This window comes from Colobus angolensis, unplaced genomic scaffold (assembly GCF_000951035.1).
Source record: "Colobus angolensis palliatus isolate OR3802 unplaced genomic scaffold, Cang.pa_1.0 Scaffold415, whole genome shotgun sequence".
NCBI classification, from domain to species: Eukaryota; Metazoa; Chordata; class Mammalia; order Primates; family Cercopithecidae; genus Colobus; species Colobus angolensis.
The window spans coordinates 728,632-751,472 of record NW_012117544.1 but is presented as its reverse complement, the minus strand read 5'-3'; the positions used below and the strand labels follow the sequence as shown (position 1 = coordinate 751,472).

Sequence of the window (22,841 nt, the reverse complement as noted above, 5' to 3'; positions counted from 1 at the left end):
TATAAAAGGAATTGTGATGAAAGCTGTTAACAAGATTTCCCCACCTTATCACAAATATGGAGTTATCATACCTAACATGATGCCATGTATAAAAATCATTTGGTGACTCAATTATATAGCCCAGGAAAGAAAGCTAATAAATAGAAACTACACTGTAAATAGTCTAGATACTAGAACTTGGTTGGTGACGTCACACCTCAATCCATTAAGAACTGTCTGCTAAGTTGTAAGAGTTAAGACATTGCAATAAGTGGTGAACCCGTAAGTATGCTGATGGGGGAGGGGCTGGGGGTGCTGAAATGCCCCCACTCTGTGCTCCTGTGCTCACGGGTGCCCTGAGAGTTCTATTATTCCTGGCACTCACTCCAGTCCCGGCAAGTGGCAAGATATCCTTGGGTTGAGCCGCTCAGTTTCAACTTTTTTCTCTCCCCTTTTCTTTCCTTGCAGGCTCTGTCATCTCCTATGAACTGACACAGTCACCCTCAGTGTCAGTGGCCCCAGGACAGATGACCAGAATCACCTGTGGGGAAAGCAACATTGGAAGTAAAAGTGCTCAATGGTACCAGCAGAAGTCAGGCCAGGCCCCTCTGCAGGTCATCTATGGGGATAGCAGGCGGCCTTCAGGGATCTGTGAGAGATTCTCTGGCTCCAACTTGGAGAACACAGCCAACCTGACCATCAACAGGGCCCAGGCTGGGGATGAGGCTATTACTGTAAGATGTGGGACATTAGTGTTCCTCATCCCACAGTGACACAGGGAGATGAAGGAGCAAGACACAGCCTGCCCTTTTCAGAGGCTGTCCAGGCAGGCTCTGCAGAGGGGGCACCAAGAGTGAATTTAGGGCTGAGGTGACCAGGATATATTGAGGTTTGGGGGACTCAGTTGTGATTTGGGGAAATGGGGACTGGTTGGAATATCAGGCCAAGGTCGACATCCTTAGCTGGGCTCTGGATTTCCATAGCGGATGAAAGCCAGTCCTTGGCCTGAATATCCTAAGTCAGTTTCCAGAACTGCCCAGCTCAGGCTCCCGTGGCATCCTGCCATTCTCTTCAGGAAAACCAGTGGAGTGGATACTGTGGGATCCACCCATATTCCCTTTTCTTAGAACGCCCACCCAGCACTGCTGGTAGCTCTGGCAGCTCAGAGCTGTGCCCTCACTGAGAAGGGCTGTCAACAGAGAAAACTGTCTCCTCCAGGTTTATGCCCCTTCTCAACAAGGTTTGGTTCCGTAACTGCCTGAGGTGAAGATCTCAAGACTCCCTTTCAATATAGGAGAAACAGAAAATCCTCTGAGTTTCACAGCTCCTTATTGGGATGGTAGAAGACTCAATGTGGGTCAGGGTGTTCTTGTGCCTGGTATTGCCTCCCTCACTTAGTTTCACACCAGCTGTGCAAGCAGATCTCCATGTCAGAGTCTGCTTCCAGGCATCCCAAAATAACACAACAGGTCATCCCCAACTTGAGCCATCGGGAACCTGAGAAGGCCACAGTATACCAGAAAGCACCAGTTTATTCCTAATGATCATTGTGAGTCTGCAAATGCCCAGTGAGATCTGAGTGTTTTTTGCATTTGTATGGAATGAAAGGGGGCCTGGCATGCCAGGTGTTCTGGGGTCTGAGGGAGAGTTGAAGTCATATCCTTCTGCAGGAATCTGGGGTCAAGAGAAGCAGCCTCATCCCAAGCAGGGACCACAGATGCACCCACAGGGTGAGCTGCAGGATGGACACTTCCCACCTCCACCCTCCACATCCTGTGAAAAAAAATCATTCTTTCCACCCCTCCTTCAGCCTATCAAAGTTGACACTTTAAAAGCCACAAGAGCCCACACTTGTCAAGGGAAAACCCACTCACATCCCCATCAGCCACACAATTTCCACGTAAAGATTCTTCAAAAAATAGAAACAGTAGCCATGAAAAGGTATCTAAAATGTTACATAAATAATTGAACTCAGATTACATATGAAAATGATACTGTTTTGATAAGTTAGGTAAATAAAATATATTATTTGAGTTCATTTATCTTCTTCCCTTTGTATTTCTAACGTGGTGACTAGACCTTGGGATTCCCATGATGCTCACATCATATTGTGATTGGACAGTGCTGGTCTGTACCCCTTCAGGTTACAGGGGCTGAGGAGTGACCTGGTGCAGGAAGCCCCATCTCCAATCACAGGACATCAGTGCGAACCCAGGGAGAGGTGCTGCTGCAAGAGAAATGAGAACAGGAGCGTGGACCACCAGCTTGTGCAGGGGACTGAGCCTTCACTTTGACCAAATAAGCTTATTTTCCTATCTTCAATCCTGAACAAGAGGGCTTTCTGGAGTTTTTTTAGTTTTCAGGCTTGTGCCCCTTCAAGTTTCAGGCTGTCTGGAGTCCCAGCCAGGGGACACTGAGGAAATGCAGGAGTCTCACTCTGACTCTGTTGCATTTCATCTGCTGGGGCCATCCCAAACCGCTGCGTACCATTTCCTTTCCTGGGGCTCAAATAGCTGCTCCATGCACTTGTCATGGTTTCATAGCTCAGTCTGGGTGGGAAGACAGGATAGTGTATGTTGTAATATTTAAATGGAACCTAAATCCTTTAATTGTTTTTGTTGTTGTTTGCTTTTTTGTTTTTTGAAAAAAATCTAGCTCTGTCACCCAGGCTGCAGTGCAATGGCGTGATCTCGGCTCACTGCAATCTCTGCTTCCTTGGTTCAAGCAACCCTCCTGCCTCAGCCTCCTGAGCAGCTGGGATTCCAGGTCCCCACCACCACGCCCAGCTAATTTTTGTATTATAGTAGAGATGGGGTTTCACCATGTTGGTCAGACTGATCTCCAGCTCTGGACCTCAGGTGACCCACCTGCCTCAGCCTCCTAAAGTGCTGGGATTACAGGCATGAGCCACCGCACCCAGCCCAATAGTTCTTTTAATATGAAATGTTGAAAGTTTTGTCATAGGCAGTGGGAAAGGTGAAAACAGATTAAAAGCATTTTAAGGAAAAGAAAACAAAAATGTACATACAGACTGTGTGTCTTCAGTGCTGCAGGGTTCAGAGAGGTCGGTTTTTTGGTTCCCTAAGGATGTGCCAAGACGGAGGAAAATGCCCCCACAAAGTCTCTGACACTATAGGCTGCCTCACTGTGTGCCTGTGCCTTGAGGAACTCCAGAGGCTCCAGCTGGACAAGGACAATGCACAGATGTGGCCCCGATGGGATCACCGGTGAGGCCTGGCCTGGTAAAGCCTGCTCTGGGCTACCCTGTGGTACCTCGCAGCACCTTTGGCCAGAGGTGCCTGGGGTGAGGGATGAGCCTTCATCAGCATCGTCAGAAATGGCTCTCACTCTGGGCCTTCCTGAAGCAGAAGCCTCGAGATGTGGGGATGCAGCATGAGAACATCATGCTCTCCTGAGCATCTCCCACCAAAGGAGCAGGCTGTGGGGCTGTCCTTAGGATGTGGGTGCCTGGTTACCAGAGTTCTAAGCTCCAATAGGGTCTATCACCAAGGAAGTGAACTCACTTCTTTAAGGTTCGGTATCCTTGGCTCCTTACTTCCATAAAACCTACTCAGAACTTTCTGGGCTGCTGGCTGCTCACCCTCCCCCAAGGTCAGCTCCTTACCTGTCCACAGGTAAGTCCACCCAGGGCCTGCGTGTACACCAGTGCCTGATGTGCACCTGGGGCCTAGGAATCCACTTGGGGCCTGCGATTCAACAGGGGCCTAATGTTGATTAAAAGTCATTTTGATTATTCCTACAGGGAAGAAAAGGCCTTGTAGCAATAAGAAGCACAGTTTCACATCAAAAATGTAAAAATGATCAAAATCTTATGGAAGAAAGGTATCAATTTTAATCACTGAAATGTTAACTTTTGATAAATATTTAAGTTTATAAGGAAAAATAAAACCATGCCACAGTTGCAGGGAATGCTATAGAGTTTCTCATTTGTGGATTGAACACAGAAAGCTCCCACATACTTATGGTCATAATTTTCTACCTTAATCTTCTTGTTCTTATGATTAATAGAAAAAATACCATGATAATGACGGTGATGATGGTCCAAGCACACAACCGAGGTTTAGTGACAGAAACATCAGGTGCTCCAGTTACAGTGCAGCTGTTCTTATTGGGGTGGGAAAATCAATCTTGTGTTCAGTATACATGGGAAACAGGAGTACATGTGGGGAGAACCGCATTTCACTATACTTAGGTTTTTCGCAGAAGAGCTACAGTTTATCCTTCACTCTCCATTCTGTGATCAAAAACCATGGAACAGAGAGCGTTTCAACCTGAGACTCAGTTACAAGAAATGCACCTGCCCCAACTCCCTGCAACCATATATGCCACCTCTCTGTGCAGAGCCAGAAGCATTCGCATATGGCACAGACTGAGGCTGGACTCCATAGTTTTCATCCTCCCAGGTGTCAGGTGTTCTGGGGTCACCCAGAGGATGGAAGCTCCTGGGTTCCATCTTCTTGACCAGCAGGGGGCAGCAGAGCTGCAGCCAGAAGAGAGTCTGTGGCTTGCCCAGGAGGAGCCTAAGAGGGAGGCCAGCCCTGAAGGCTCAAGAGGTGTTTGAGGATTAGTCCTAGGTCTGGAAGTCCAGTAAAGTGCATCCTACCCCCTCGGGCTGCAGTCACCCCATCCTGAGTGCTAGGTTTACATAGCGTCGCCCAACTGACAGGAGATGGGGAACATGAGGACCTTACCTGGGAAATGCAGCTGGAGACACCTGGGCCCTGGTGGCAGCCTGGGCAGCTCCCAAAGGGCTGGATTTCCCTGGGAGATGCCCCAAGGTGAAGATGCTCTAGGAGGAGGGCACAGTGTGAGGAGATGGGGCTCCCAGGACCCAAGTCTTTCACCCAGGATGGCTGCCTGAGCCTCCTGCCACTCTCAGGGTCTTGTCCCTCTCTGTTCAGCAACATTCTGAGGAGCTGAGTCCTCAGTCCTGGGCACTTCCAGGGGCTCCCCCGTCCCTTCTCCCTCTGCCTTTCCTTCCAGCTCCAGGCATACTCTGGCTCAGCGGGCAGCTCCTGTGCTCAGGGGAGTCTTAGGTTGCTGGGGTGGCACATTCAGGACCCTGGTTCCTGGATGGGACATCCCCAGTCTCCATGAGGAGACGGTTTCCACAGGGAAGGGGATTCTCACCTGCCTCAGGCCACAGCTCTGGCCACCAGGTGGTCTTTGGCTCAGTGACAGGATACACCTCATTGCAGGGACCAGGGACCACCCACCTTACGGAGCCCACACCCTGTGCAAAGACTGTGTCCCTGGGATTCTCACAGAGACCATGGGGCTTAATGGATTTCCCATCAATATTTCATGTGAATTTGTAAAAAGCACCAGAAAACCACACTGGATAGAGAACCCTGGTGCTTTTAACCAGTATACATAAGTTATTGATGTGAAAAATAAATAAACAATGGCAGAGCTGAGGATGGCAATGGCTGGTCCACTGTGGGGAAGGGGATGGCCTAGAAGGATCAGTACCATGGGTGAAATGAGACCAGATGTCCTGATGACTCCACATGGGTGAGTGGTTGCTTACATGACTCAACTATTCTCACTGCAATCGTTAACAGGTGTCCTAATGACACAATCCATCATTTAGATGAAATGACCAGGATGGGACATTTCCTCCAGCCAGGAAGACTGTGGACAAATTCATGAGCAGGGCTGGCCCGGTTCACATGGATCTGAGACCCTTGGATCTGAGTCCCTCCAGCCCTCCAGGCAGACTCTGAAGAGGGGTCATCAAGAGAGGATTTAGGACTTAGCTGATCAGGATATTTTGGGGTATGAGGACTCAGCTGTGACTTAGGGAAATGGGGTCTGGTTGAATCATCAGACTGAGGCAGACATCCCTCAGCTGGTCTCTGGATTTCCACAGGTCATGACAAGCCAGTCCTTGGCCTGAATATCCTGGATCAGTCCCCAGACATGAGCTCAGGTTCACGTCATTCTCTACAGAAAATTCAGTGGAGTGGACACTGTGGGATCTGCCCAGATTCTTTCTTCTGATCTCAGCCACCCAGCACTGTTGGGAGCTTGTGGTAGCTGAGAGTTGTGCCTTCACTGGGAAGTGCCACTCAGTGCAGAAAACTGCCTCCTCCGGGTTTATGCCCTTCCTCAGCGAGGTTAGGTTTCATGACTGTCTGAGGTCAAGATCTCAAGACTCTGCCTCAACATAGAAGGACCTGAAAATCCTCCCAGCTCTACAGCTCCCTGTAGGAAAGACTGAGGCCTCAATGAGGGTCTGGGTCTCCTTCTGCCCAGTGTTGCCTCCTCACCTCCTTTCACATCCTCTGTGCATGCAATTCCCCATCTCCGAGTCTGCTACCAGGGAACCCAAATTAAGGTAACCAGCCATCCCCAACATGGGCCATGAGGGAACTCAGGAGGCCACTGTACACTGGAAAGCACCCGTTTATTCCTAAATTAGCATTGTGAGTACCACATGCCGAATGAATCTGAGTGTTTCTTGCATTTGTATGGAAAGAAAAGGGAGCCTGAGTTGCCAGGTGCTCTGGGTTCTGAGGGAGAGTTGGAGTCAGATCTCCCTGCAGGGAAACCTGGGGCAGGAGCAGCAGCCTCACCCCATGCAGGGACCACAGGATGGATCCTGCCCACCTCCACCCTCCACATTGTGTGCAAAAATCATTCTTTCTATCCCTCCTTCAGCCTATCAAAGTTGACACTTAAAAAGCCACCACAGCCCACCCTTGTCAACAAGAAACCCATTAACATCTCCATCAGCCACACAATCTCCACAGATTCTTCAAAACATAATAACAATAGCCATGCAAGCTATATGATATGTATCACAAAAATTGTAGTTATATATTAAAATGATACTTTTTGATATGCTACATAAATAAAATACATTATTTAAACTCATCGACTTCTTCTCTTTGTATTTATAACACGGTGACTAGACAGTGGGATTCCCATGAGGCTCACATCATATTGTGATTGGACAGTACTGGTCTGCATGGCTTCACGTTTTGGGGCTGTGGAGTGATCTGGTGCAGGAAGCCTCCTCTCTACCCATTGGAAATCAGTGTGAACCCAGGGAGAGGCTGGTGTAAGAGAGATGAGAACCCAGGTGTGAACCGCCTGCTTGTGCAGGGGACTGAGCCTTCACTTTGAGCCAAATAAATTCTCTTCAATCCTGAACAAGAGGGCTTTTTGGACTTCTTTTTGTTTTCAGGTTTGTGCCGCTTCAGGTGTGGGGCTGTCTGGAGTCCCAGTCATGGGACACTGAGGAAATCCAGGAGTCTCACTCTGACTCTGGTGTATTTCCTCTGCTGGGGCCATCCCAAACTGCTGCGTACCATTTCCTTTCCTGATGCTCAAATAGCTGCTCCATGCACTTGTCATGGTTTCAGAGATGAAACTACGTGGAAAGACAGGATACTGCAGATTATGTATTTAAGTGGAAGCTGAATCCATTAATATTTATTCTAATATGAAACATTAAAAGAATTTTGTCACAGGCAAAGGGGAAAGATGAAAAGAGAGTATAAGTGTTTTGAAAAAAAAAATGTATTTATCGAATGTGTGTGTGTCTTCAGTGTTGCAGGGTTGAGTGGCCAGCTTTAGGTTGCCCTGAGGATGTGCTCAGATTGGGGAAAGCAAGAAAGCAGGAAACACGTGTCTCTGTGAACTGACACATAAATCACAGTAAAATGGAAATAAATCTTTCAATAAATCAAACATTCACAATAAATATGACTCTGATGCACACAGAAAAGCCTGTTAGCAAACTTGCCCTTTGTCCTGCTGGTTCATATCCCCATGGATCACCTGTGTGCAGAGTGAACTCTGTGGTCCCCATTTCTCAGGCTGAGAACTAGAGGCTGGGAAGGACAAGTCGCCTGCTTGTGAGAGGGAAGGGCAGGATTGGGAGCAGCGGACTTGGGCTCAGGACTGTGGCCCTGGTCGTTGCTCCCTTGTTCCCTCCACAGGGTCCCTCCCACATGTGCCCCGTGTGGATGCGGGTGCACTGCCTGGGGAGGCTGATGTGCTCCAGGGATTCGATGCTGCAGCTGCTTCAGCACAAAGCGTGGGGGTGGGGACGGGACGAGGCTGCAGCTGGGGAGACCAGAGACCAACAACACCCAGCAGAGGTTTCCACGGGGTGGGCAGCCCCATTTACTGACAGTAGAAACAGCCTGGAGGTGGGTGCCAAGCAGAGGGCACTGCAGGGTGTGCCCAGGCCTGGAGGGTCACAGAGCCACAGGCACCACACAGCAGAGACCCTGAGGGCCAGGAGCTCACTCAGGTAATGGATTTCAGCAGATCTTTCTCTCCTGAGTAAATCAGGTACAAAAAAATTAAGATCCTGCCACCAGAAAAGGCAAACAAGAACGTTAATCTCCTCAGCTGAGCCCTTCTGTCCCAGGAAGCAGAAGTCTCTGAGCCCAGGCCCAGGTAAGGGTGGAGTGAAGAGAAGAGCTCAGGGTGTAGATTTGCATAGAGGCCCCGCCCTCCTCTCAGGCAAAGGAGATAACACAGGGCTGGGGTAGGCTGAGGGCTGGGGTCTCAGCAGGCAGCACTCTCCAGACATCTCCACCATGGCCTGGGCTCTGCTTCTCCTCACCCTCCTCACTCAGGGCACAGGTGATGCCTGCAGGGAAGGGGCTTCAGGGGCCTCTGGGCTGATTCTTGGTCTCCTGCTCCTCAGACTCACCTGGGCCCAGCACTGACTCACTAGAGTGTGTTTCTCCCTCTTTCCAGGATCCTGGGCTCAGTCTGCCCTGACTCAGCCTCCCTCAGTGTCCGGGTCTCCTGGACAGTCGGTCACCATCTCCTGCACTGGAACCAGCAATGACGTTGGCAGTTATAACAGTGTCTCCTGGTACCAACAGCACCCAGGCAAAGCCCCCAAACTCGTGATTTATGAGGTCAGTAAGCGGCCCTCAGGGGTCTCTGATCGCTTCTCTGGCTCCAAGTCTGGCAACACGGCCTCCCTGACCATCTCTGGGCTCCAGGCTGAGGATGAGGCTGATTATTACTGCAGCTCATATGCAGGTAGTGGTACTTTCCACAGTGGTCCACATCCATGGGGAACTGAGACCAAAACCTGCCTTGGGCTCTCAGGCTTCCTCCTTGCTCTGAAGATGCTTCCTCACCCTGTGCAAGGGGCTTCCTACAGCACGGCCTTGAGAATTCTCCTCTCTTTGCTCCTCTCCTTTCCCGCCATGAAGTCCAACAGGAAACCTGCCCTGTGGTTTCTCATCCAGGACAGGGACAGCTTCCTGATGCTTGTGTGCTGTGGTCCCTGAATGTGCAACTCTTCCTAGCTCTTCAAATGCAGGGACAGTGACAAGGAAGCTGCCTGATTACTGCAGTCACTGCTTTTTTCAGGGATGTCTTCATCCTAAATGCATCACCATCCTCCACACTGTGGGTAGAATTTTAGCCAACTGCACTCTAATGGTTATTGCCACAACCTTGATCTTAAATAACAGTGCAGCGAACATCCCTATGCAGCCTCCTTTGAGTTCCTGTGTGAATATGAGCATAGGATTCATTTCTGAAAGTGAAATTGCAGGTCAGAAAGATGTGTGCTTGTAATTTTCACCCATTGTTGTCAGATTCCCCTCCAGAGGGGTTCTACCAATTTACAATGCCAGCCGGAAGTACTTGTTCAGAGTATATTGTTGAAAGTGCAAATTTTTGCCAACCTACCAGACTCAAAAATATTATCTTGTTACAGTTTTATGTTTAAGTCTCCCATTCTGCTTAAGATTGGGCCTTTTCACAAATAGTTCAGTCTTCTTTATTTTTTTAGGATTTGGTAAACTTTTTCTTGAATATCCAGTTAAGAAGAATTTTAGTTTTTGTGGCCAGGCACGATGGCTCATGCCTGTAATCCCAGCAGTCTGGAAGGCTTAGACATGTGAATTGCTTGAGCCCAGGAGTTCAAGATTAGCCTGGGCAACACAGTGAACCCTTATCTCTAGTACATTAAAGAAAATAAACATAAATTTTAAAATGAAGTATTTTAGTCTTTGTGGCCCAAGAATCAACTTTGGGGATGTTACATAGGTACTTATAGTGTTATTTACAATGTAACCATTTAAAATGATAAAAAACCACTGTGAGCTCTGGGCCATACAAAAACAGGTGTCAGGCCAGCTCTGGCAGGGTGAGGGCTATTATGGTGGGAAAGGGAAATGGAAGCCATTAGAGTTTCTTCTACCTAGAAAAAAATAGTAAATCAAAAACTGTATCATATCCTTGGAGGGACTGCAGAGATTAGTGCCGCCATCAAGGACTTGAAAGACACAGAGGTGGTGATCAGCACCACATCCCCGTTCAACTCTCCCATTTGGCCTGTGCAGAAGACAGATGGATCTTGGAAAGTGACAGTGGGTTATCATAAGCTTAACCAAATGGTGACTCAATTGCAGCTGCTGAACCAGATGTGGTTTCATTGCTTGATCAAATTAACACATCTCCTGGTACCTGGTATGCAGCCATTGACTTGGCAAATGCCTTTTTCTCCATTCCGGTCTACAAGGCCCACCAGAAGCAGTCTGCCTTCAACTGGCAAGGCCAGCATTATACCTTTACTGTCCTACCTCAGAGATACATCAACTCTCCAGCTTTGTGTCATAATATTTTTTTTTTCTTTTGAGACAGAGTCTCGCTTAGTCCCCCAGGCTGGAGTGCAGTGGCACAATCTCAGCTCACTGCAACCTCTGCCTGCTGGATTCAAGCTAGTCTCCTGCCTCAACCTCCTTAGTAGCTGGAGCTACACGTGTGCACTATCACAGCCAGCTAATTTTTGTATTTTTAGTAGAGATGGGGTTTCACCATGTCAGCCAGGATGGTCCCCATCTCTTGACCTCGTGATCCAAACGCTTCTACCTCCCAAAGTGCTGGTATTACAGGCCTGAGCCACCACGCCCAGCCCTTTGTGTCAAAATCTTATTCAACGAGACTCTGATCACTTTTCACTTCTGCAAGATAGCACACTGGTCCATTACACTGATGACATTATTGGATTGGATTCAGTGAGCAAGAATTAACAAACACAATGGACTTATCGGTGAGACATTTGCATGCCAGAGGATTTGAAATAAATCCGAATAAAAATCAGGGACCTTCTACCTCAGAAAAATTTCTAGGGGTCCAGTGGTGTGGGGCCTGTTGAGATACTCCTTCTAAGGTAAAGGGTAAGTTGCTGCATTTGGCCCCTCCTACAACCAAGAAAGAGGTACAACACCTAGTGGGCCTATTTGGATTTTGGAGGCAACACATTCCTCATTTGGTTGTGTTACTCTGGCCCATTTATTGAGGGACCCAAAAGCCTGCCAGTTTTGAGTGGGTTCCAGAAGAGAAGAAAGCTCTGCAACAGATCTAGGCTGCTGTGCAAGCTGCTCTGCCACTTGTGCCATGTAACCCAGCAGATCCAATGGTGCTTGAAGTGTTAGTGGCAGATAGCAATGCTGCCACTAACACCTGGCAGGCTCCCACAGGTGAATCGCAGTGAGGTCCTCCAGGATTTTGGAGCAAGGCCCTGCCATCCTCTACGGATAACTATTCTTCTTTTGAGAGACAGTTCTTGGCCTGTTATTGGGCTTTAGTGGAAACTGAACATTTGACTATGAGTCATAAAGTCACCATGGAACCTGAACTGCCTGTCATGAACTGGGTTCTTTCTGATCCATCTAGCCATAAAGTGGGTCATGCACAGCAGCATTTCGTCATCAAATGGAAGTGGTACATACATCATCATGCTCAAGCAGGACTGGAAGGCACAAGAAAGTTACATGAAGAAGTGGTTCAAATGCCCATGGTCTCCACTGCAGCCACCCTGCCCTCTCTCCCCTAGCCTGCACTGATGGCCTCATGGGGAGTTTCCTATGATCAGTTGACAGGGGAAGAGAAGACTAGGGCCTGGATCACAGATGGTTCTGCAAGATATGCAGGCACCACCCGAAAGTGGACAGCTGTAGCACTAAAGCCCCTTTCTAGAACATCCCTGAAGAATAACGGGGAAGGAAAATCTTCCCAGTGGACAGAACTTTGAGCCGTGCCACTGGGTGTGCACTTTGCATGGAAGGAGAAATGGCCAGATGTGTGATTTTATACTGATTCATGGGGTGTAGCCAATGGTTTCATTGGAAGAGGCATGATTGGAAAATTGGTGACAAAGAAATTGGGGGAAGAGCTATGTGGATGGACCTCTCTGAGTGATAAAAAACTGTGAAGATAGGCCGGGCGTGGTGGCTCAAGCCTGTAATCCCAGCACTTTGGGAGGCCGAGACGGGCGGATCACGGGGTCAGGAGATCGAGACCATCCTGGCTAACACGGTGAAACCCCGTCTCTACTAAAAAATACAAAAAAACTAGCCGGGCGAGGTGGCGGGCGCCTGTAGTCCCAGCTACTCGGGAGGCTGAGGCAGGAGAATGGCGTAAACCCGGGAGGCGGAGCTTGCAGTGAGCTGAGATCTAGCCACTGCACTCCAGCCTGGGCCACAGAGCAAGACTCCGTCTCAAAAAAAAAAAAAAAAAAACTGTGAAGATATTTGTGTCCCATGTGAGTGCTCACCATTGGGTGACCTCAGCAGAGGAGGAGTTTAATAATCAAGTAAATAGGATGACCTGTTCTGTGGACACCACTCAGCCTCTTTCCCCAGCTACCCCTGTCGTCTCCAATAAGCCCATGAACGAAGTGACCGTGGTGGCAGAGATGCAGGTTATGCTCAGCAACATGCACTTTCACTCACCAAGGCTGACCTGGCTATGGCCACTGCTGAATGCCCAATTTGCCAGCAGCAGAGACCAACACTGAGCCCTCAATATGGCACTATTCCTCAGGGTGATCAGCCAGACACCTGGTGGCAGGTTGATTGTATTGGACCTCTTTCATCATGGAAAGGGCAGAGGTTTGTCCTCACTGGAATAGACACTTACTCCGGATATGAGTTTGCCTATCCTGTATGCAGTGCTTCTGCCAAGACTACCATCTGTGGGCTCACAGAATGCCTTATCCACCATCATGGTATTCCACATGGCATTGCCTCTGACAAAGGCACTCACTTTATAGCTAAAGAACTGCAGCAGTGAGCTTATGCTCATGGAATTCACTGGTCTTACCATGTTCCCCATCATCCTGAAGCAGCTGGACTGATAGAAGGGTGGAATGGCCTTTCGAAGTCACAGTTACAATGCCAACTAGTTGACAATACTTTGCAGGCTAGGTTAAGGCTCTCCAGAAGGCCATGTATGCTCTGAATCAGCATCCAATATACGATACTGTTTCTTCTCCTGTAGCCAAGATGCATGGGTCCAGGAACCAAGAGGTGGAAGTAGAAGTGGCTGAGTCCTTTAGTATTTATGTAATTCCACTGAGACAGGGTCTTAGCTGTGTCCCAGAAAGGTGAGGTCAGGGGCATGTTCATAGAATTTGAGAATCTATGTTCAGGGGTTCAAGGTAGGTCTTCAAAGAAGGAACTCCCTGGACTTGGGCACATCTGGGACATCACAGCTCAGGCTGGTGGGCACTGGGAGCTGAGGGGCACCTAATGAGTCTGGATTAGTAATTGTTTTTTAAATAAATGACCTCTTTGTGCCAGTGAGAACCATGTTGTCCTAAAGCAAACGTTCATCTGGATTAAGTTCTGTTTAGAAATTTCCTGAGCAATGGGTGCCTTTAGTGATGATTTACATCCTCACCCTCCTGGACAGGAAGGTCCTGAGGCTTTGACATGGTGACACAAGTATTTTCTCAGTCCTAGACCTTTCAAGTATCACCCTCGTTCCCCACCAGGATGAAAAGGATAATGCAAGAGGGAGAAATTTATTAAATTCATACAGAGAAACAGACGTCTCCACAAGCAGGGATAAGAGAGTTGGGGTCAGCTGAGCCAGTCCTATCAGAGCTGATTCCCCTGTGATAGAAATGACCCCCACTTCTACCCCTAACACCCACCCCCCTCAGACACATCAAAGTAATTACAGGATCTTCCCGTCTCCATGTCTTTCTATGGATACATAGACATGCTATTTCCTTTTCCAGGCAAAATTCTCCTCATCCTCTAAGTCCCAGTGTAAACCTCTTTAACAGACCCGTGAGTTCCCGTAGCTGCGTGGGCTGAGCTGAGATTGGGGAGGGAAGCCCTGCCCTGCCCTGGTCCAGTCCTTCCCAGTGGCATCTCCAGGTTCCTCCTCCCTCTGCTGGGGCTTCCTCTCCTCTCTGCAGCACCCCCGCTGCCTCCCCATCTCCTATCTCCCCCAGCCCCAGGCCCTCCATCTGCAAACCCTGGATCCTCCCCCTGCTCCATGTCCAGGCCCTGAAGAACATCCCAGGCCCAGAGACTCGGGCAGAATCTTCCATCCCACCAGCTTTGGGGCGGACACGGGGGCATCCCAGCCAATGTTCCCTGAGGACTCCAGCCAGGAACAGGCCTGAGCTCCCTGGATATTCTCTCACATGCCACACACACAGCCCCAGCAGGATCATTTAGGAAGCCCTAGAACCACCTGAGCCTCAGATGAGCTACTCTGAGGCCTTCTGGATTAGTCCTCCTGGGTATACCTCACTCCACATACCCAAATCTTCCTGTGTGGGTTAAGATCCTTCCCAACCCAATTTGAACAAGACCCTGACTCTCTTTTCCATTAATCACATGAACTTGATAACTGGATGCATTAAAGATGAACTCACAGAACCATGTGAACATTGGAAAATGAGTTTTCTTCTTTCATTTATTCATTTAATCATTTTTCTTCAATGCCTGTAAGAAAGTCCAACTTTCTAAAGATTCACTGATGTAAAATACAGGCATCAACTGAGTGAAGAATCTGAAACTAGTGGATAATTTGCTCACTCTTCCTCAAGGAAATGTGCATGCTCTTCGTTATTGTCACATCCAAGAAGGTTGCGTCCTCTCCAGGGTCAGTGCTGCCACAGAATCCACCCTGGATGTGAGCACACTGCAAGAAATTGGCCCCAGGGATCAGCTCCTTTAGAAAAACATGAGGTTTCAGTGAAAAGGGATAAGGCTTCTCAGTCCTTTCTTGTTTGCTTGGTGGTGTTTTGTTTTTTGTTTTTTGGTGACAGAGTCTTGCTCTGTCACCTAGGCTGGGGTGTAGTGGCACGATCTTGGCTCACTGTAACCTCCACCTCCTGGGTTCAAGCAATTCTCCTGCCTCACATTCCCAAATAACTGGGATTACAGGTACCCACCACCATGCCCAGCTAATTTTTGTATTTTTAGTAGAGACAAGGTTTCACCATGTTGGCCTGGCTGGTCTCAAACTCCTGACTTCAGGTGATCCTCCCACCTTGGCCTCCCAAAGTGCTGAGATTACAGGCATGAGCCACTGCACCCAGCGCCTCTTTCTGAAGGGACATTTTCTGGCTGGAGAGAGAGGGAGCCACCCTTCCATCTCCATTTCCTTGTAGAACAGGCTCATTTGGGCTACTCTGGAACCATCCAGAAGAACATCTGCTCAGTGTAGCTGACTGACCTTCCTGAGAGGATGACAGAAGTTGGGAGAGCCCTGCCCAACTGTGGGCTCGGGAGGCAGAGCTCTGGGCATTTCCCCATGGCCCATGCCCCTCTCCTGCTCCCCCTCCTCACTCTCTGCACAGGTGCCACCTAGGACGTGAACGCAGGCTCAGCTCCCACAGAAACCTGAGCCTGACCCAGACCCTGAGTTCAGCCCAGGAGATTTTTCAGTGGATGGAACCCTGAGAATGAGCCCCACAGTCTCCTGGTTCTGCAGGCTCTGTCGTCTCCTAAAGGCTCAGCTGTGTCTGGTAGAGTTGGCCATGAGATACCTTCCCCCACCTGCTCAGGAGAGAGTGGAACAGGCAATAGTGCAGAAAAAGCCAGCAGGAGCCCAGCCAGGCCCTGCATCCGAAACAGCGACCAATCCCCACAGATTCTCCAGCTCTAACCTGGAGTACAGCCCCAGTGACCCCACCACCTGCAAGCCGAGGTGGGCTCCTCACACAGCCAGGCCATCATGGGGGATGGCGGTGAGCCAAGGGACACAGCCTTGCCACCACCGTAGCATTCACATTCTTTCTCCCCTACCCTGGTCAGTCTCTGCGCCACAGAGCCCAGGATCTGAATTCAGGACACCTGCACTCAACCTGGACATGCCACGGCTTTTCTTTGTTGTCTTGGGCAATGTAGTCTCTATGGGCTCAACTTTACCTGCTGTGAAATGGGAAGCCTTATACTGACTTTAAGAATTTTCTTCCTAATTAAATTATAAAAATGACCAAAAAAAGGTTCTCATTAATTAGAGAGAAACTCTGCAGAGGTCTGAATGGGTAGCACAGTTTTTGGAGTCTTGTTCTTCCTGTCAGGGAATCCATGAAAGAGCTCAGCACAGAGCATGTCTTCTGCAATGGAAGGAAAGGGTTTCCCTGGTCAGAATAAACAGCAGATTCCTTGTTTCAAATCTCTAGCCTATGCTCATATAGAAATCCTCCCACCACAAGCACCAAACATTTGTGATGAAATAAAATAATCACAATAGAAGTAATAATAAGAATAATGAAAATAATGATGGTAATGATAGTGATGATGATGACGATGGTGATGGTGATGATGTCACAGCACAACTGAGCTTTAATGTCCAAAAACACCAGGTGTTCCCAGTGAATTGTAGCTGCTCTTAATAGGTGGTGGGAGCATCAGTCTTGCTTGTAAATACATAGACATTCTGGGACCCTGTAAGGTTCTGACTGGGTTACAGAAATTGCACCTGCCCCACCTTCTCGGGCACCACATTTTCAACCTTTCTATGGTGGGCTAGGCAGGGCAGGGTGGGTCACACTGGCAGAGAGTGAGGCTGGACTCTGGTCTGAAACCTCTTAGGTAACAAGTGCTATGAGGTCACCTGGAGTAGGAGAGTTCCTGGGCTGAGTCTCCTCTTCCAGCAGGTGGTGGCAGAGCTGCAGCCAGTGGGAGTCAAGTGTCCCAGGGTCAGTTGTAGGACTGGAAGTCAGGACAGCCCATCCCCCATGCCCACCACTTTCTGAGAGTCAGACTCACACAGTCACCCAGGACACTGACAGGAGTCCAGGCACAGTGAGAGCCTCATCTGGGATACACAGTCGGAGGTGCCTGGGCCCTGGTGTCAGTCTGGGCAGCTCCCGCAGGGCTGAGATTTCCTGGGAGATACCCCAAGGTCAAGGAGCTCTAGGAGGGAGCAGAGTGTGAGGGGACGGGGTTCCCAGGGCCCAAGTCCTTCACTCAGGATGGGCAGCCTGAGCCTCCTCCCATTCTCAGGGCCTCGCCCCTCACTGTCCAGCAAATCCTGGGGAGCTGAGCCCTCTGTCCTGGGTACTTCCAGAGACACCTCCTGACCCCTCTTCCCTCTGCCTCTCCTTCCAGCTCGAGGTGGACTCTGACTCAGGGGCAGCGCCTGTGCTCAGGGAGTCTCGGGTGGGTGGAGTGGGGCATTGGGGGCCCTGGTCCCTGAATGGAGCATCCCCAGCCTCCTTGAGGAGACACTCTCCAGCAGAAAGGGGATTATTCTCACCTGCCTCAGGTCACAGCTCTGACCACAGGGCTGTCCTTGGATCAGTGACACAATCTGCCAGGCTGATATAAAGATTAGTAACTCAGGCTAATAAAAATTTACATACACAGAAATGAGACACCAGAGATGAGCAGGCAGAGGAAAGAGCATGTGAGGACACAGCAAGGAGGCAGCGACCTGCAAGCCGAGGAGAGAGGCCTCAGGGGAAACCAAACCTATAAACACCTTTATCTTGACTCCCCAGCTTCCAAACTGCGAGAAAATAAGTGTCTGCTCTTAGGCCTGCAGGTCTTTGGCATCTGCAGGATTCCTCAAAGATCTGTTTGGGGAAAACATGTAACCTCCCAATACTAGTTTTCTAGTAAAGACCCGGCCTTAAGCCTAGGGCTTTGCATCATCCTATTCCACATTATGAAAGCCTTCTTGAGGTCCCGCTTGTAAAACAATCACCAATGCATCTGGCATATGTTAAGGGCTTATACATAGTCACTCTGAGTGATTTGGTGATTTATGGAAAATGGCATTCTATGGGCACCAGGGCTACTGTGAACCTTGGTCTGAGGACCATAATTAGTTCCAGTTCCCAGGGGGTGCTCAAGTGCAAAGGGCATAACTGTGGCTTCCTCTGAAGCCCCTTCTATTGGGTAAAATCCTGAAATTCACCTGGCCTTTCTGATCTTGAGAAATTACCCAGAGAAGGCCCTCAGGCTCAGGGCTCAGACAAGAACTGGGGCAAATGCTTTAGGAAATAGAGAACAGATTTGCATCCACTGCTCACCAGGCTTTGTTCACCTAACAAAGACACAAGAATAAAGAAAGTAGATTTGCATAAAGAGCCTCCTCTTCCTATGATAAAAGAGACCTGGGGGTCCCTCCGCAGCTGTGGACTCAGAGGCAGAGCTCTGGGGCATTTCCACCATGGCCTGGACCCCTCCCCTGCTCACCCTCCTCACTCTCTGCACAGGAGCTGCCTCCCAGAGCTCAGTCCCCACAGGACCAAGAATCAGCCTGGCCCCGACATTCAACTCAGTGCAGGGAGTGATGCAGGGTGTGGGGCTGAGGGAGTAAGATTCTCATCCTCAGAGTCACCTCTTCTGTCCTCTCTTGTAGGCTCCGTGGTTTCCTCTGTGGCCTCGTTACAGATGGCCAGGATCACCTGCCAGGGAGATGGCATAGGAAACTACTACACAAACTGGTGCCAGCAGAAGCCAGGCTGAGCCCTAGTAGGGGTCACCTGTGGTAACAACAACTGTCCCTCAGGGATCCCAGACAAATTCTCTGGCTCCAAATCAGAGAAGATCATCACTGGGACTCAGGTTGAAGATGAAGTCGACTATTACTTTCTATCACCAGACAGCAGTGGTACTCATCCCACAGTGGCATCACTCATCCCACAGTGACACAGGCAGATGAGGAAGTTAGACAAATACACCTTCACTGTCTGTGTCACCCTCTTCCTCCAGCCCTAGCAGGACTGTGGACACAGCCATGAGCAGGGCTGATGAAGTATGAATGAATCTGAGCCCTCCAGGTTGCCCTTTTCTCCAACCCTCCAAGCAGGTTCTGCAGAGTGTGGGTTAGGAGGGAATTTTGGGCTGGTGGGACCGGGCTGTCCTGGTATTGTTTGCACTGGATGTGTCTTGGCTCAAGATGACTGGCCAGAAGGACAGTAGCAAGAGACAGCCATTGAGTGGTCATGGTCCCTGAATTTCCTGTTGTACTGTCACTGAACCTAAGGCAGTGCCTCTACTCTGTGGCCCAAATGTCCTGGATTATTTCTCTGAACTGCCCATGTTTAATTGAGACCCTCACACCTCAGCTCCATGGCATCCTCATGTTGTGAACAGGGAAGCCTTTCATAGTGAGTACTGTGACATGCCTTAGATCCCATAGGGGATGATTGTGGAGCCAGGAGCCTCCATCCTTTCCTTTGGATCCTGTGGAGAGGCCCCTGGGAACTCTACAGGAGTCCAGGCACTTCCTGGTAGAAGTAAACCCCCTAGTCCTCAGGAGGCGTCACTTGCTTTTCTGTTCCATGTTCTATTAGCACCAGGAGCAAACTCAAGGCCCCACTGATGTTGAAGGAGCCGCCAGCCTCACTTAAACTCTCCAGGATGTGTGTGCCCACAAAGGGGACCAGACAGAGAAGCCAGAAGCATTTGCTGAATCTGTCCTCACTGCAGCCCAAGCAGCAGCAAAACATGTTAAGATTCTTTATCAGATGGTAGTTTTCTCAAAGGTTTAATTTTCTTTGAAATACAAAATTATTGTCCCTTAAAATCCAGGGCCTTGGAAAGAGTAAGAAATGGCGCTTGCATGGAGGATGAAGACTGGGGACCTTACACTTCACTGTCTCCTTGCCCCCAGAGCTCATCTACATTTGCAAAGAGAGTAGAAACCGTGGTAATGCCCTTAGGATAAACCTGGCCGCCTGCTCTGGCCTCTGAATTCAGCCCAGCTGGACATCTTGGCTGCAACTTCATGAGGAGCCGAGAACCACAAAACTAAGTGGCTCCTGAATTCTAGATGCAGCAAAGTGACAAGATCACAAACATGCACTCTCTTAACATTCTAAGTATTAAGAGTCATTTGTATCAGGGCATAAGGTTGAGTCCTCAGAAGAGCTTTGCCTTGGAACTTGGGAAAATACCAGCTTAAACATAAGGCTGCTCTGGTCTCTACTAAGAAAATGTAAATGCAAGGTGAAGAAGGTGAGGCAGGAAATTAAAGAAATGAAGACAAATAAAATTAAAAAGAGAAAGAAATAAGCTTTCCTGTATTAGGCTGACTTGTCACAAAGGCAGCAATGGGCACAGCCCAGACCCAGGGAAAGTCTTGATAATACTATCTAAGAAGGTGGAACACAAAGGAATGTGCTCTGGAGACTCTCCCAGCACTCCTTCAACATAAGAAGATGAAAAACAAATTTTCCTTTGTTTTATGGTATGAGTTTATAAATTCCTGTTCTGTGTAACTGGTGACTTCAAGTATTCTGTTTTATCTAAGCAGGGAAGTGAGGGTCATGAAGCCGTCTAAGCAGGCCACCTGGGCACCATAGTGAAGGCCATGGAATAAGCCATGCTAGGTACTAGGCAAACCTAGATAATGGGCATCTGTGTTGCATAGCAATGGTCATGTGTGATCCTGAGTTATGAACCTGTTCCAATTTGATTAACTGTTTTTGTCCTGCCTCTGTGTCCCTGCTTTTACACCACTGTAAGCCTTCTTCAACCTAGCCCACCCCTTTTTAGAGTGTGTATAAAAGTCAACTGCTGTCTTTGTTCTGGGCTCAGTCTTTGGATGTTAAGTCTGCTGGGTAGTCTGAGTGCACTCAATAAGGATATCCTCCTGTATACACCCCGAGGTCTCTCTCTGGTCCTCCTGATCCCGCAACAAAGGTTCAAACAGTTTCAATACTTTTACTGAATCCAAAAATAAAAGACTAAAACAGAGAAAGAAATGTAAGAATATTCTGAATCCAACAAGGAAAAAGTTATACAGTCTGCATTCAATCAACATTTCCTACAAGGAAACAAGAAAATATATGCTATAAGAAATAGAAAAATTAATCAATCCAAAATGACCTTGAAATTTCACAGACGATAAACTTTGTAGGCAGGAACACACAACAGAAACTTTTTTTTTTTTTTTTTTTTGAGACCGAGTTTTACTCTGTTGCCCGGACTGGAGTGTAAGGGCACGATCTCGGCTCACTGCAACCTCTGCATCCCAGGTTCAAGCAATTCTCCTGCCTCAGCCTCCTGAGCAGGCACCCACCACCATGCCCAGTTAATTTTTGTATTTTTAGTAGAGACAGGATTTCACCATGTTGGCCAGGCTGCTCTTGAACTCCTGGTCTCAAGTCATCTGCCCACCTCGGCCTCCCAAAGTGCTGGGATTACAGGCAAGAGCCACCACACCCAGCAACAGAAATTCTTATAACTATGTCTACTTCTTCATGAGGGTAGAGGATGGATTTACCAGGTTAAGTAGAGACAAAGAAGACATAAAGACCCAAGTTAAACTTTTAGAAATGATCCCTAAAATATCTCTGGCAAAAAATATACTTAATGAGCTTGATTATAGATTAGATGCTGTGAACAAGTAGATGTGTAAACTTAATAATGTAGCAATGGAAACCATCCCCCCAAAAAAGCACACACAAAAAAGAAAAGATAAAAAAAGTAAATAGAGTATGTGTGAATATTGGACTTCATCAAATTGCCATGATACTATAATTAGAGGCATAAAAGGAGACAAGATTGTTGGGGGAAGAGAAGGAATAGAAAAACAATGTAAATAGTGACCAAAGTGGTCTAAGTTTTGTTAAAATCATAAACGCATTGTTCCAAAAACCTGAGCGGATCCCAAAGACACACACACAAACACACACATACACACACACAGAAAAAAACCACACACACATAAAGAAAACAATACTCAACATCATCAAATTGGAAAAAAAATGTGATAAAGAAATGCTCTTAAAAGTAGCCAGACAGAAAATACGTGTTAGATTCAGTGAACGACATAATGATAAAAGTAGATTTCTTATTAGGAGCAATGCAAGCAGGAGGCAGTGGAGCTCTATTTATAGAATACTAAGAAAAACAAACTACAACCCAAAGCATTCTATAGACTCAATGCAATCCCTAAAACCACACTAACGACTTTCTTCACAGAAATAGAAAAAAAAGTCTAAAATTTGTATGGAATCACAACACACCCTGTATAGCCAAAAACAACAAAGCTTAACACATCACACCACCTGATTCAAAATATACTACAAGCTACAATAACCAAACACAGCATAGTAATGCCATAAAATAAGACACTCAGAATAATAGAACAGAGAACCCGGAAACAACCATGTATTGACAACCAATTTATTTTCAACAAAGATATTAAGAACATACATTGGAGAGAGGACACCATTTTCAATAGGTAGTGCTGAGAAAAGTGGACATCCACATGCAGAACAATGAAACTAGAACCCATCTCTCTCCAAATAAAAAATCAGCCCAACAAGGATTACAAACCTAAGTATAAGACCTGAAGCTATAAAACAACTAGAAGGGAACATAGATAAAATTCTTCAGGACCCTGGGCTACACAAAAGTTTTGTGACTAAGACTTCAAAAGAACGGACAACAAAAATAAAAATAGACAAACGGGAGTTTATTCAACTAAAATGCTTCTGCAAAGCAAACGACAGATTGAAGACAGCCCTTAGAATGGGAGAGAGTATTCAAGTGAATAGGTCCTACTATCCTGTTCATCTGAAAAGGTATAATATCCAGTGTAAGAAAAGAAGACAAGGCTCTAAAATAACTTATTAG

The 22,841-nt window shown here is 47.9% G+C and overlaps 2 gene segments (V, D, J or C); both read left to right on the top strand.

The window, feature by feature from the left end:
- Nucleotides 1-22,841, top strand: part of LOC105521983 — a 659,966-nt gene that overhangs the window by 410,798 nt on the left and 226,327 nt on the right.
- The window catches only part of LOC105521985, a 268,074-nt gene continuing 253,746 nt past the window's right edge, over nucleotides 8,514-22,841 (top strand). The window contains 2 exon segments of the V gene segment in view: nucleotides 8,514-8,604; nucleotides 8,722-9,015. Coding sequence covers nucleotides 8,559-8,604; nucleotides 8,722-9,015 — 340 coding nt within the window.